The sequence below is a fragment of the Macrosteles quadrilineatus genome, unplaced genomic scaffold (genome assembly GCF_028750875.1).
Source record: "Macrosteles quadrilineatus isolate MER2022 unplaced genomic scaffold, UCM_ALF_1.0 Scaffold_3__2_contigs__length_128488019, whole genome shotgun sequence".
NCBI lineage: Eukaryota > Metazoa > Arthropoda > Insecta > Hemiptera > Cicadellidae > Macrosteles > Macrosteles quadrilineatus.
The window spans coordinates 2718286-2733497 of record NW_026542596.1 but is presented as its reverse complement, the minus strand read 5'-3'; the positions used below and the strand labels follow the sequence as shown (position 1 = coordinate 2733497).

Genomic DNA, 15212 nt, shown 5'->3' with positions numbered 1-15212 from the left:
TAAAATCACCATACAAGTCCACAAAAAGCCATACAAAATAGTACCATATCTCTATTATCATATTTTTTACTTATGAACAATAAAAAATAACGCGACGTTCCATGATACCAGTTATTAACAAGCAAAAAGTCGTGAAAATCAATGTTTCAGGTCTGATATAAACAAGTTTCGCAACAATGCTTTGCGAGTGACGCAGCTGTTGTGGGGAAGGGAGGGGGGACCATTGTTGTACTTCACTTACCCCCCCCCCCCCACCTCCCCCTACCATGGTGTACTGACTATCATTCTCGACTCCAGTGAGTTAGTCAGTTAGTTGAGTGAGACAGTGACTTACCATGGCTTACTTGCGAGCTTTCCTGTTGTCTTCTGTCGCTCTGCTTGTACTCTTCGTTAGATCAGGTGAGAGACATATCTTATCTATTAAAATGCCCCCGCCGCAGCAAACCTGCCGTCTAAGCTAATTTCCATTTGCCTGGCATGATTTTCAATTAATCTATTTAAATAACATTCGAATTAACGAGTACCTAGGTTTGCTGCTACAGGGAAACTAATAAAATGTGTTTTAAGTAAAATAATTATAGTAAAGTATAAAATCAATAAATTTGCCAAGTTTAATCAAAATATAATCATAAACAAGCAAACTAGAACATTTTACAACATTCTCCATAAAAATCTACGCATACTGTTAGAGAGATATTTGCCTAGATGTGCAGAATATCTTTATAAATTAAAATAGGCTCAAAAATAAGCACAACAAATTAATTTCAAATTTTAAAAATTACTTGGACCTAATGGGTTACCATGCTGGTGACGAAATAACAACGATATTTAAACAGAAAATCAAAACAAATGGAAGACTGCTACACAATCATTACATGTTTCATTTACAGTGTGGGTGAAAATAGAGAAGTCTGTAACATTACATTATTTTTGGTCGAGTTTTCGCCCACTGGATGACCTCTATATAATATAAAATTGAATATACAAATCCTAAAATCCTAAAAATTTACATGGGCCTTATGGGTTGCCATGCTGGTGCCGATATAGCAATGAAATAATAGGCGATTAACAGAAAATCAAAACAAATTAAGGAAATTCCAAACACATGTTTTATTTACAGGCCTAGAGATGTTACACAATAAATACTTTTTGTCGAATTTTCGACCACGGGGCTTGCTTTAGTATTTAGTAAAACACACTTTTCATATTTTAAATACAATGTTCCCAAAAATACATTTGAAAAAAAGAATTGTTTACTTTAATACTGTACCTAGTTTATTTTTCAGAATTTTTACTTCTGGAATAATCTATGTACAGTTTAATAAATATATAATCCCGAGTTATCATATTTTTAAAAGATAAGAAGTTAAAAATACAGCTTAAACTAATAATTTAAATGAGAAATAATTTATTGTGAAACGCAAAAACCTATTAGGTCTAAATAATAAATAATTTAATTTTAATTAGGGAGGCGATCTTAAAACTGAATGCTTTGTAAAAAGCTATTTTGTTTTTCTCGTGCTCGTCAGTGGCGAACAGCGTTTATTTACTGCCTTTTACTCGAAGACTAAATTTATAATATCCTCTATTTGGTTAGATAAAAATATAGAGATACAATTTTTATTACATATTATTTTAACTTGAAATGTTGAGTTTGTATTATTAGACAATAGATCTAATACAATTACAATACAATCAAATTCTTCTGTTTATTGGTTTTCAAACTAAACACAAAAACAAATTAAAATATTTTTAAAAACTAACGTTGACTTCTACCTTCTGTATTGCAGAAACCCCCATTCACTTACTTTCTACAAACTATCACAGATGTAATTTGAATCTTGATGTTTCGCTTCAGTAAATTGGCATTGCAACAGAGAAATCGGAGACAAATTTTCCATTGGCTGCTCGACATAATAGAAACAGTGAAAGCTTTTCATTGTCAATTAGAAATGCGAAGAAAGCCCTGAGAACCATTACTTTTCGCATTACCATATGACGGACGATAAATAGTTAATAACATAACAAACAAAAGTCGAGTTTGCTGATTCAGTGGCTCGGTAGCGCGACCGACTGTGAAGGCAGCGATGTCTTGAGTTTGCCGCACTTGAAATGCATCAGTAAAGTCCATTCTCGTATTGTACCTTGCTTTGCTTAATACTTTCCCAGTAAGGCGAAGGAAACCACAAACCTCTTAAAACCAGTTTTAAGAAAACGTAAAGAGACACTTTCAAGACTGCTTAAACTTGGACTTGCGTTGGATTTCACGCACTGCGGAAAGCCTTTCCATTTATGCTAGCCATTTACCGAACCTTCGACAGTGATCCAATTAATCTCATTGGTGAACTGGAGAGATACATGAAAGCATTAAATAGAAATCAAACGTGTATATTCCTTGGTGATATTAATATAGACCTTCTTCGAATAAATGAAACTTCAGAACTATATTTAGATGTATTTTTGGGGATGGGTTTCCTGTTGATAAGCCGACGCGAGTAACTAACAACACAGCAAGCTGTCTGGATCACATTTGCATTAAACACAAAAACATTTCTCAGGTCAAATCAGCTGTGATCCAGACGGCTCTATGACAGATCACTACAGCACTGGTCTCACTATTTCCTCAAACACACCACACACTAACACTTCTCTCACTGACACAGTGCCTCACACCACAGAAAACGTAGTACGTTTTCTGTGCTCACACGTACCTGGACCATACACTACTGTCACATAACCTCACTAACTCCAACTGGGACCCCATTGTTCAATGTGATGATGACATACATTTTTGTTCTAATTATTTTAATAGAATTGTTATTAATTCAGTGAAATCTGCTACTAAAACCATTATTAATAGATAAACTAGAGCTAAAAAACTCAAACCATGGATTTCCATAGAACTGATTAAACAAATAAGAGTGAGGGATAAATTAAGTAAAAGAGTTAAAAAACAACCCTTTAATGTTGAGCTTATCAATTTTTATAAAGAATTTAAACAAAACCTTAGTGAAGAACTGAAGCAAACTAAACAAAATTATTACCGACAAAAATTAAACGAAGCCTCTGATAACCCTAAGCTGTTTTGGAGATTGGTCAATGAACTGGCCGGCAGAATAAATAGAAAAGATTTCGTTTCCAATAGATAAACTTACATCAAACACTCAGTTATCTACAACATTGTATAAACAAGTCGCAGATGATTTCAATATTTTTTTCTCTAACGTCGGTAGCTCACTGGCCAGTAAACTAGACCCAAGTGGGGCCCTATTGGTTGATGACTGTGACTACCAACTCGACACGACGTTTACGCTTCAACCGACCATCCACACGACTTACAACGCTACGTCTGCGGCCTGCGGGGTGGTTCCGCGCCTGGTTACAATGGTATTTCGGCCGATGTCCTTAAAGCAAATTTTCATATCCTCTGCTTTCCACTTTTGCACATTGTTAATTTAAGCATAACTTCAGGAACTTTTCCTGATTGTTACAAATTGGCTAAAGTCTTTCCATTATATAAATCCAACGAAATCAACAATGTTCGCCTAATCTCATTGTTGAGTATTTTTACTAAGATAATTGAAAAGGCTGTCAAAGATCAATTGGTTGCTTACCTCCATTTAAATAACATTCTCAGTGAGCGTCAGTACGGATTCCGTCACGACAAAAATATTTCAGATATTCTTTTTGATGTAAACAAAGAGTTGTACGATACCATTTCCAGCAAAAAACGTTCTATATTAATATTTCTTGACCTCAAAAAAGCATTTGATTCCGTAGATCGTTTAAAACTGCTCAACAAGTTAAAAACAATTGGAGTTTGCGGCAGTGCTTTGGAATGGTTCAAGAGTTATCTTTCAAACAGAGCTCAATTTGTTACAATTTGTGGTACAGACAGTGATCCTATGCCTGTCGATTATGGGGTGGTCCAGGAAAGTAATTTAGGGCCTATTCTTTTCTTAATATATATTAATATATTTATAGCTAACTATTCATCCTGCCCGTATTCAAAAACGTACAGCAACTCAAATCACGGCACCTAAGCTCCAATTACGTCACCAATTATGAGGATTTTTACATATGTAAAGTTTTAAGTAGATTGAAAAATACCCAGTAGCAGCAAACCTGCAGACTAAGCGAATTTCAACTAGTCTTATTACATTTTTACTCAAATATTTCCATAAATAAGACATATTTAATCCAAATTTAAATAACATTAGATTTAACGAGTGCTTCTACGAGCTGCTACGGGGAAGGTAAAAAGTGTTTTTTCTTTCATTACCATACGTCAATAGTATATGATGAATTAAATAAATTTGCCAAATTTTATCAACACATATCCATTAACAAGTAAACTACAACAGTATTCATTTTCTCCATAAGAATAACATGGGAATTTGAAATTATATTTTTTTTTAATTTTCTCCGTAACCGTTAGGCATAATCAGCGCTTCACTATACTAAATTATTTATTTTTTATGCTCGACATGATGGTTTAGAAGGAAATCGAATTTTTTTTTGTTTTTAGGGTCAAAAATGAAAAAAAAAATCTATACCCCCATAAAACCCCCCATAAACCCCCGTTACCATGGTCAGATCATGCTGATTCGCGAACTCGTTCGAATAAATGTAGGTTTACACGTTTATACCAAATTTCATCGAAATCGGATCATTTTTGCTCGACTTTCGTGCTAACGGACACATATGATTCAGATTTACGAATAGAATGAAAACACTTTATGTTTGGTGAGACAAATGCTGACAAACCTTTTGGGAATTTTCGTCATTCCAATTCCACAAAGTTACAACATTCTTGAGTGACAAGTAAATTACTTGGGTTTTTTTACGTTCCCGCCAATATGTTGCCTGGTTCCCGCCAATTCGTTGCCTCAGACTTGCGCAGTCCTCCCTCACGTCCAAGTCCACAGTTCCGTTCCAATGTTCCAGGAGAGAGCGTATCCAATGTCCAAGGGCTGAGCTGAGTCACTTGCAGCTCCACTGGCTGAAGGGTTTCATAACCGTGTCAAGACTGATTTCTTGCATTTTGCCCAAATTGCAATGCCACGCCGTACATCATCACTTCACAGAAATTTGGTTTACCCAACTTTATGAGGGGCTTGAAATTGATTGTAGTAATCATTACGTTTAACGCTTCTTCGAAGAAAAGGAGAGGACAATCAATTCATTATTTTTACTTTCAGTAAAATGTAGCCTACTGAAACTGGTATAAAAATAAAATTTGTGTTGAAATTAAATCCAATGCAAACAAATATATTTATCTACACAAAATCTAGCTGCTTGTGAGCTATTACTGACGTGATGCTCATAATATGCCCTAGCGTAATTATTTGGACTAAATTTAAGTTTATTTGAATTTATTCAATCGTCAGAATAGAAGCAGTGTATGGTTCTCCTGTTTATTTACCAACACTACTTTTTTTTGTCCATAATTTTTTATTTACCGTTTATTTACCACCTTTTACAGTTCAATGTTATAGATCTGCGTGTACAAAACTCCTAATACGCATCTTATTTACCTCACCTATTTATTCCAGTAGCATTAGAGTGTGTCGCGCAAAAACCGGAACAGGTTACAGTGATGCCACCTTACCGGAAACAGGTGTGCCAACTTTGACACGATACTCGCCACCACAACAATGGACGTCACATAATCACAGAAACACAAGGACTTTGAGTCCGGACACTCACACACACACAGGTAAACACACGCACACAGCTACTGCAGTAAACACTTGGTAACCTTGACTGTTTCTCATGTTATTCTCTGATCTATTCTTTCACTTTTCTTGTTCTAACCAAAATTTTCTCCAAAAATAAAGAAAAAAAATTATAGTTTTCCAAAATTTAATTTATGAACCATTACAACATTGTTACGTTTCTGGGAAAATATTCTACTTTTTGGGTGTACAAGGTTAAAGAACTATATTTTTATTTGATATTTATTCCAACCTCCATAGCTTAACATACTCCTGCATTTGTATTATCTAATATCTATTCCTATAGATCATAGTTTGTATAGAAAAATGCAAATGTGATTGATTACTGGAGAAGTAGAACAGGGTCATTGGATCACTAAAAACTTATCAGCCCATTCACCCAACCATTTCTTGCAATGAGTCATTAAGTAGTCAATAATGGAACACTGGGCTACTAAGAGCCAATATTAACCAATTAACCTTTGGCCTGCAACCCTTAGTTTATTATCTTGACAGATAATAGTAATACCACTGATTGCCTCTTCCTTGTCTGGGATTTTTTCTATTGCGAGAATTTATTTTTCATTATTTAAATGTCTAGTGTCTAGTGTGGCACTATAAAATAAATAAAGTGGGCTTCCTTGCACAGATTATAGTACAGAACAGAAAGCCTTACTTTGGCGAACACCAGTATTCCAACCAAACAACACAACAGCGTGCTTTTATGCACTTAATCCGTGTACGCTTGAAAATAAGTTGGGAACACTTAAAGATATTACGACTACGATCAGCTGGTGCAGCGTTTCCCATCGTTCAATGTTTGGATTTAACCTAACTTAAAAACGTGTTGTACAGTGTTTACAAGACAAGAAAGACTAATTATATATATGATTTATAGTAACTGTAGGAAAAAATAATGTGTAACACGAGTGCAAACTGCCTTTGCTGCACTCGAGAAACTTTCCACACTCGCCTACAGCTCGTGCTAAACATTTCTCTAATGTGCAGCAAAGTGCTACTTCACCCACTAGTTACACAAATAACTATTTCACGACTAAACTTTTTGTTTTTTTTACATCCCTACAAAGTTCCCCCAGGATCCAAATAACTAGACAAGCTGAAGCAGTTTCAACCCATTTTATCTCAATGGAGTGATTAGTGACCACCTGCACTATTTAATCACTCCAGTCCCACTGACTTACTTGCATAAAATGTATCTAATTTCTACATGAAGTGTTAAAAACACCACACATCCACAGTAGGTGTATGGTGACTTGATGTTGGGGGTTCAAATGCATAAGTATACTGGCTCTTTGATACATTAAAATTAGTTGTAACTTCATACCAATCTTAACTTTTGCCAGGAGAGAGCATCAGATGCTGGGTGTGTTCTTCAGACGTGGACCGTCGATGTGGAGACCCCTTCAACATGACCCATCTGGCAGTGATAGACTGTGACAGGGAGAGAGCCCAGAGCCCCTACCTGCAGTCCATCGCCATGTGCAAGAAGACAAAACAGAGAGGTGAGGAGAATGTTTAACAGATTAAAGTTTGAATATAATGGGGAAATTAGGGGTTTTCAGAAGTAGGCGTGGATAACATAAGAATCAAGTAAAATTTGGATGTGCTCTGGTCAGCTGATCATTTGGGACTGAGAAAAGAATACCTAACTTTGTTGTAATACCGGAAATTTAATTATTGTTTTGTTGGTAGGGATAAAAACCCTTAACTCAGCAAGATTTCAAAGAAGATTCATAACAACTTAATTCAAGTAAGGATTCTCAATCAAGTTTGGGCTGCCAAAGTATATAATGATTTAATATACAATTTGTGTCTTAAATTAAAAACTGGTAATATTTGCAATACATAAAAAAAATACTACACCAATATTTTAGTAATTTGTATTTTATGAGGCCTTTCCCCATCGTCAAACACGGCACAAAACCTTCCGCAGTTTTTGTTATGTGTCTGGCAATGCTAACATAAATGGCAAAAGGCCTCATAAAATAAAAATAACTAAAATATGAAAGTATTTTTTTTTGTATGTATAGTATTTGAGGCTTTACTTTTAAATCAGGTTTCAAAGTCTTTTTGGTACTAGGTTACAAAAAGAATTACAAGATGACATACTACTGTAATACAAAAATTTAAATCAAATTTACTAAATTCAACACCAATATAATATATATCAATATATCCAATGGCTGAGTAAATAGTACAGTTAAAGTGTGGGTACCTATTATTAATTTTATTTAAGAGAGTTGGAAGAAAAGTTTCAACCACAACTCAACTTGTTAAACAACTTATACCTTGAAGGTTGTGTTAACCTTAACGTAACCTTGGGTGCCTCTTCTTGGCTCAGTAACCATTTGACATGTCATGAACCACAGAATATTACCATTTTTCATTTTCCAATGCTGTCCCACTACAAGAACAAAAACATATTTTACAATGTTAATTTACTTTGCTTTCAACCTTACAAGTAACACTTTGACAAATTTGCATTTCACTCTAAAGAATATATTATAGGCATATTCGTTAGGGTTGAAAACAAACTTTACGTTAACATTTTTGTTTTACTTTGTTTCTTATTTGCCAACACTTGTACCACATTTATAATAATTTTAAGACTTTTAAAGAAGGAAACAATGTATACGGTAAACTATATTAATTTTTTGTAGTACAGAGATTCAAAAATTCTCCTAAATACAAACCTACATAACAAAAAAATATACAATGATCAGATAGTTATCCTTGCAGAAAATGAAACAAACTAGCACTTTAAATAGGCTACCTGCATTTTAGAATTGGCCTTAATTTTAGGTAATGATAAAATATTCTATCATCACTGAAAATATAGAAAATTAAACTGTCTTTCGAATACTAATACCAATACTTAAAGCAAGAAAACCTTTTAAAGATCAGATACTTCCAAACCTGAATGTCCATTCCTTTACATTATAGTGCTCTGGATAGAATAAAAGTCGGACCATTGAACACTGGGTTGTCATGAGGGAGTGGTAATTAGGCTATTCTTACAGTGTTTTGACCTTTCTTAGACTTCCACACCAACCTGTATGAGTCACTGCTTAGAGGCTGTTATAAAAAAAGATATCAATAAGTTCAATATGTTGGTTAAAATAAGATGTATCAACATCTTTACTTGAATAAAAAAATTACATGAAGGGTATTTTCACTATGAGATCGAGTATAAAGCTACATCTTTATACTCCATCTCATAATGCTCTCTTTGTGCTAAAATCAAAATCAATATGGAGCAAAGGAGATTCGAAAATCAATATTGTTTACGTAATTAAGTACCAAATAATAATTTATTTACACAACCTTATATCAAAAATGTTTTAAACCAACTGACATGTTTCAGTAAACAATGAACTGATCACGGTTCGCTCTTGTACCTGGGAGACGGACGACTATGGCAGTGGACCTTGCTCAGAAAATTCCGTCAGCTCATACGCTAAGGTAAAATATAGATGGGATGGGAGGTAATAGTTGCTAGCCAAACAGCCAGAAGGAAGCTGATTCAACCTTGTCAACCGGTGTCTGTGGAACTAGAAAGGTCTACTGTATAAATTTGTGATTTTACTCCCTAGGTACTAAAAAGGCTCATTACTCCCTAGGGAGTAAAAGGGTCACTTAGACTCACCATGTATGTATTAAAACAGCTGTTTTTACTGCACTTTGGCAAAACATATATTTTCCTACCACTGCATGCAAATGATTACATTGCCATACCTGTATTCAGTGCATAGCTCATTTACGCTCTAGGTTTTACAAAGATTTATTCTCTAACCAAGCAGACATCTACCCTTAATCCTTAGGTAGACTAAAAATTTAAGTAAAATTGTTGGAATTTTCATACAGTATGTTGAGTAACTATAGTATAGTATGTACCGTACCTGTAGTATAGGCTACATTAATTCAAGGTTTTAAGGGAAGTTTCTTTCTGAGCTGCACGTTACTGTATCCCCTGAGTTTTTATAAACAAAAAATTAAAAGGATATAAACTCAATGTATTATTGATCAGTAGACCTACATTGTTAACATTTGTTGAGACACTTCAGACACAATCAAAAATGAAGATTGACAGTCAACTCAATAATGTGGGAGAAACCTTCACATCTTGTTATATTGGTGTATGTAGCTAAAAAGATAATTTAAAGGTAAAATAGCCTTCTTACTGTTAAAACTTTATATTAATTAGTTGGGAAATCCTTGTAATATAGTTGAGAAATTTGAGAACGGTACCAAATCAAGTTGGGTAATCCTTATAATAAAGAGTTGGGAAATTCGTGAAATATAGTTGGGAAATCCGTGTACAATAAATTGGGAAATACCAAGTGTCTCCCCCACCAATATGTTTTGTGTGACGCCCCTGGGACACACATAATATAACTGGCTTTTTAACCTTTACAATAGAATCATCAGTAATGTATAACTCTTTCATATGATTTGCCTATTTTATGTATATAATCCGTGAAAACCCTTACAAGTACAATATAGATGTGAAATAAATATACTCGTATATTTATGTTGCTTCACTTTGTTGATCGGTTAACTAAAATCCAACTTTAAAAAATATATGTAACAGCAATAGGTAAAATTGTAATTTGTTTTGTCAAGGTCGAATACTGCAGCACCTGTAACACAGACTCTTGTAACTCCGCAGATTCTCTATCAATCTCTGCAGCAATGCACGGTCTTCTTCCTCTCTTCGCAGCAATCTCCGTCAGTAGATATCTGACTGCTGACAACTGAAGATCATTGTTACCATCTTTAGATACTGTATAAGAACTGGATTGCTTTCAACTGAGAGTATCTGTGGAATACTGATGATCCATGTTAAAGTTCCAATGTGAGGTTTTGCACCCTTTTCTATTCAAAAATAATTTTATTAATAACGTAAAACTTCAAGGGACTGTCAAAACAAATTTTGATTATTTATTTTTTAATATTCCAATCATAGATCATATTTCTGTTTCCAACATCTCAATTTATTTTCTAATGTTTTATTAATTTTTTTTCAATGCAATGTTTTACCATGATGGTGTTCATTCTTACTGTTACTGTCTTTTAACACCGGACCTACCAGTTGATGGTTTCAATATTTTTATTTGATAAATAACATTTTGGGAGCAATCCAGTTACAATAAAACTTTAATGGAACAAACCACCCAAAAATAACTGCAATATATCACAGAGATTGTAATAATTTAGGCGTTAAATTTAATATATAACTCTTTTTTCATGTTTTGGATGAAATTAAATTAACTTTTTGATATACAATTATTTAAGTAAATATTAAGGCTACGGCCACACAGGCGTTTTTTCACACAAGAACGCAGCGTGAAAAAACGCAAGTAATATGAGCAGCATTAAATGAAATGAGGTATGCCACACGCAATGTGTTTTCCCGCAGTAGCGGGCGCCCATTTGTTTCAATGCTACTTTAATTTTTCGCGTGTTTTCACGCTGCGTTTGTGCGTGAAAAAACGCTCGTGTGGCCGCAGCCTTATAGATGGCCCAGCGTTTGCAATGAACCTATATAAAGAAAGTGTATACTGTAGAAAAAAAATTTAAAAATACACTTTAATTACTTCAATTGATAAAAGAATGTACCAAAAGATTTTTTTCAAGCAAGATTTGGTTTAATTCATGCTTCTTTTATAATTATTTACTTTACATAACATTATTTATTGTGATGATATTTTACGACATGCAGTAGATGTTAAATATTAAATTTACAAGAGTTTATGAAGTAAAAATTTTGTATCCATTCCCCCCCAGGTAACGGAAAGATTTTGATGGTGACATTCAAGTTTGAGTTTAAGATTTTTAGTTTGCATAATAGTATACATTTAAGGGACAGGTATCCGGTTAAATATTAAGTTACATTTTATCTGTAAATGTTTGTTACACATGTAAATACAATGTACATTTGTATGAAAATTGACACTGAAACATCTGCTTTCACTACCAAATACATTTTAATAGTAAAAAAAGAATTTACTTGTAATGCGTTTTCATAAAGCTTTATATTAAATAAGCGATTATGCTATTTTTTTTTTTATTTTCAAACAATATGTAAGATAGCTTAAGTTAGTTGATTTAGAATTCTACCATATAATATGTATGATTTATCATCAAAGAAACACATTTACAGTTAAATAGAAGAGTATAAGTTAAAATAATGTATTTATCATCAACTTGATTCAACTCAAAGATGATTTATATTAATATTTGTTTTTTGTCTAATGATAACATATTTTTTAACCAAATATGAGTTTTGAGCTTTGTAAATAAATTAAGCTTATAACATTCAAATTGTAATTTTGACAAAACCTTATATCAGTATTCCGTCCTTTGTATATATGTTAGTGATAAGTATAAATGCATTTTGGTATTATTTATTTCTTTATATCATGTTTGGAGGATAAACTTATGCAAAATGAAATTATGGTTTGTAAATTTGTAATAAAGTTGTCTTTTCTTTTGTGCTAATAATATTCATCTACATTAAATGTACTATAGTTCCACTAAATAGAATTGATACTTTAATGTGCAAGTCCATACTTTATTTTATAAAAAACTATAAAGCAAGAGTGCCTACTCCGCTAAAATATAATCTATTTAATTTATTTTTATAAGGTTAGTGGTTGAGTAAAATTCAAATCATTTACAATATTATAAAAGAAAATTTAAATCTTGTAATAAATTATCTTACTGTTTTTATAGCATCCAATCAATGAAATAATTCTTATGAGTTTAACATGTAAGCTTTAAAAGAATGAAGCACAGCATCTTGTGTCTATATTGAAACAGGAAGAAGATAGAAACCTTCTTGACATCAGTTTCACAATTTTACTGGATAAGTTGAAAGCTTTGGCAATGCACACGGGGTTAGTTTGTCCGGTGTCGGGACAAACTAAATGCTAAATGATACATAGATCATAAGAAATTGCATGGTTAAAAGTTTTATAAAGATTATAAGAGATTTAAAAATTTATATTTATCTCGTCATAAAACTACTGACAATAATTTTAAGCTAGGCATGCTTTTTTATAAAAAGATATACATTTATTTGTACAAAAAAGGCAACACAATAGAACGCAATTAAAATAATAGTCTTAAGGTGGTTGAAGAAGCGGAGAAACCTGTTGTGAATTTACAATGAGCTGAAAACCAATGTATGTACCTATTTAATTGGTACTGTTCTGAAAAATATATAAGGATGAAAATTACAAGTACGTCTTCAGATTTGCTTATTGTTAAAACTGGAACTATCCTAACATTTGAAGGATTATGCAAGCTGGAAGTGCATGAATCAATGCGAAATGTTAATGTTGTACTGTAATGTTAATCTCAATTTTAATGTTGGACTTATAAACAAATCCATTTCAATTTAAACACATCATTTACCTTAGATTTACTATTCTGAGATTCTGGAATCCAAAACCTTTACCTACAATTGTTTTTTGTGAGCATTACTCGACTATAAGAGCAGCTGAATACTGTACCTGTGCCAACCTGACACATGCTGTAACCAAGGAGAGAAGGTTCACATTTCTAAGATGAAAGGTTTACAAGTAATTACTGCGCAGTAGATTGTTATGTCTGATTAAAGGACAAGTGTTGTCTCTCTGTCCAGCAGACGGATTTAGATCAAGGGATCAAATCACATCTTAGTCCCAGTGGAACAATCTATTGACATTTCACAAAAGGCCTTTCCCAACTCCACGAGGTGTGCATGGCTGGATAAAAGCCATGCAAGCCTTAGCAATGCGCCAATTCACACAGCCGCGGATGCTATAGCGGCCACGTTTATTGTTATTACCGTCAATATATTGAAAGATATCAGCTTCGACTGTCCCGTGGTGTGAATCTGGATTTTCATGCAGTTATCTTGGTTTGATGATTCCAGCAGCAGCAGTAGTGATATCAGGTGGTATTATTGTATTGTTTGACAAAAAGAGACAAGTGGGTAAATCAAATCAACAGAAAAATTGTGAATTTCATCATTTAAGCGTGATCTCGAGGCTAACAAATCAAATCTGTAGCGTCACTACTACAACAAGCGGAGCACTCGTACAGGTGTGAAATCACCGAGACGACTCGAGACAGTCAGAGAGCTATGGTTCCACAGGATGCGGAATCTCCGCCATGCGGTGCATAATTTTTCACAACGGAAAATTACGCAGCGAAAAATCTAGAGGGGTGGTTCTACAGACTGTGAAAATAACGTTGCGGATATTCAGTTCTGTCCAAACTAGCGACGAGTATGGATAGAAAGAGGAAAGCCCTTTTGGCTTTGATGCTATATGATGCCATTGATGATGATGTTGTCGATCTTTTATCTTTGTTAGCGTCAAGTCACAGTGATTGAAGTGACATATTTAAGAATCGAGACAGTGAAGGGGCCTTTTGCTATTTATTTAACAAAATTTAAGGCGTTTCAATCACGAGATCCCGTTTAACACTTGATACCCAAACATCTCAGGATAATTGTTCGTCAGGTCTACCATTTTCGACAGTTTATGTTAAATGTATTATAATAATTTATTTTAACAGTAAGTTTGTTGAAAATCGGTGTTGCGATTATAGGTGTTACTTTATAATCGTTCATCTATAACTCTTTTTACAGCACAAGTCAATGAAACTGCACGGTCACAATATTTGATGGCTCTTCTCCGCTCGCGGAATCCGCACTTCTACTGCTCTCAGACCAGTATGATTTCTCCGCCATGCGGAACGGAAATTTCGGGATGCGGAATCGCAAGTCAGTGGAACCGCATACATGGGAACTCCATTAAACCAGTAACGTTTTAATTCCGCAGCGGAAAAAATCGCACCGCACGGCGGAGATTCCGCATCCTGTGGAACCAGGCCTTTAGTTATATGTGCGCGCACACCAAAATTCGCCGAAAGAACGCACCACGAGTAGTCAGCAGTCTAGTGGAAGCACCCCTGGGATTGGCGTCTCTGTATCGATGAGTATTATTAGAATGAGTAGATACAGTTATAGGGGTTGGGAAAGGGTGTAGACTAGGGCAATGAGAATTTGATTAATTATGTAATTAGGTTGCCAAGTTGGTTGTGGTCTAATTCACAATGTTTCATATTCAAATTCTAGATACTTGTAGATATATAATTCTATTAGTCCAAATATCTAGTTAAATCTCTGTTCGCTATTTATTAAATAAAAAGTAATTAAACATAAAAGCTGGCTGTAATAGGCAGCTAAGGTATTATTGTGCACTTTGACGATGTTATTACGTTTGCTTAAAAAAGGTTCGAGTAGCAACTTGAAATGTGTGTGATTTAGCAGTGGATGGGCAGCAAGATTGGGCCCAGGTATCCTAATAAACATCCGTCCTACCGCATTTCGCCACAAATCCTTCACTTATTTTACAATGAGTTTTAGAACGATTCTGCTCATGCCAGGAGTAGTTAAATATAAGCTTTGTTTTTTTTTTA

At 34.1% G+C, this 15212-nt stretch overlaps 1 protein-coding gene across 1 annotated transcript; it reads left to right on the top strand.

The window, feature by feature from the left end:
• The first annotated feature begins 274 nt into the window (after positions 1 to 274).
• On the top strand, positions 275 to 12304 carry LOC128989484 (uncharacterized). Its single transcript, XM_054411378.1, has 4 exons — positions 275 to 399; positions 7082 to 7240; positions 9103 to 9200; positions 10362 to 12304. The coding sequence occupies exons 1-4, from the start codon at positions 336 to 338 to the stop codon at positions 10494 to 10496; spliced, it is 456 nt and encodes a 151-aa protein (XP_054267353.1). The 5' UTR covers positions 275 to 335; the 3' UTR covers positions 10497 to 12304.
• The last annotated feature ends 2908 nt before the right edge of the window (positions 12305 to 15212 follow it).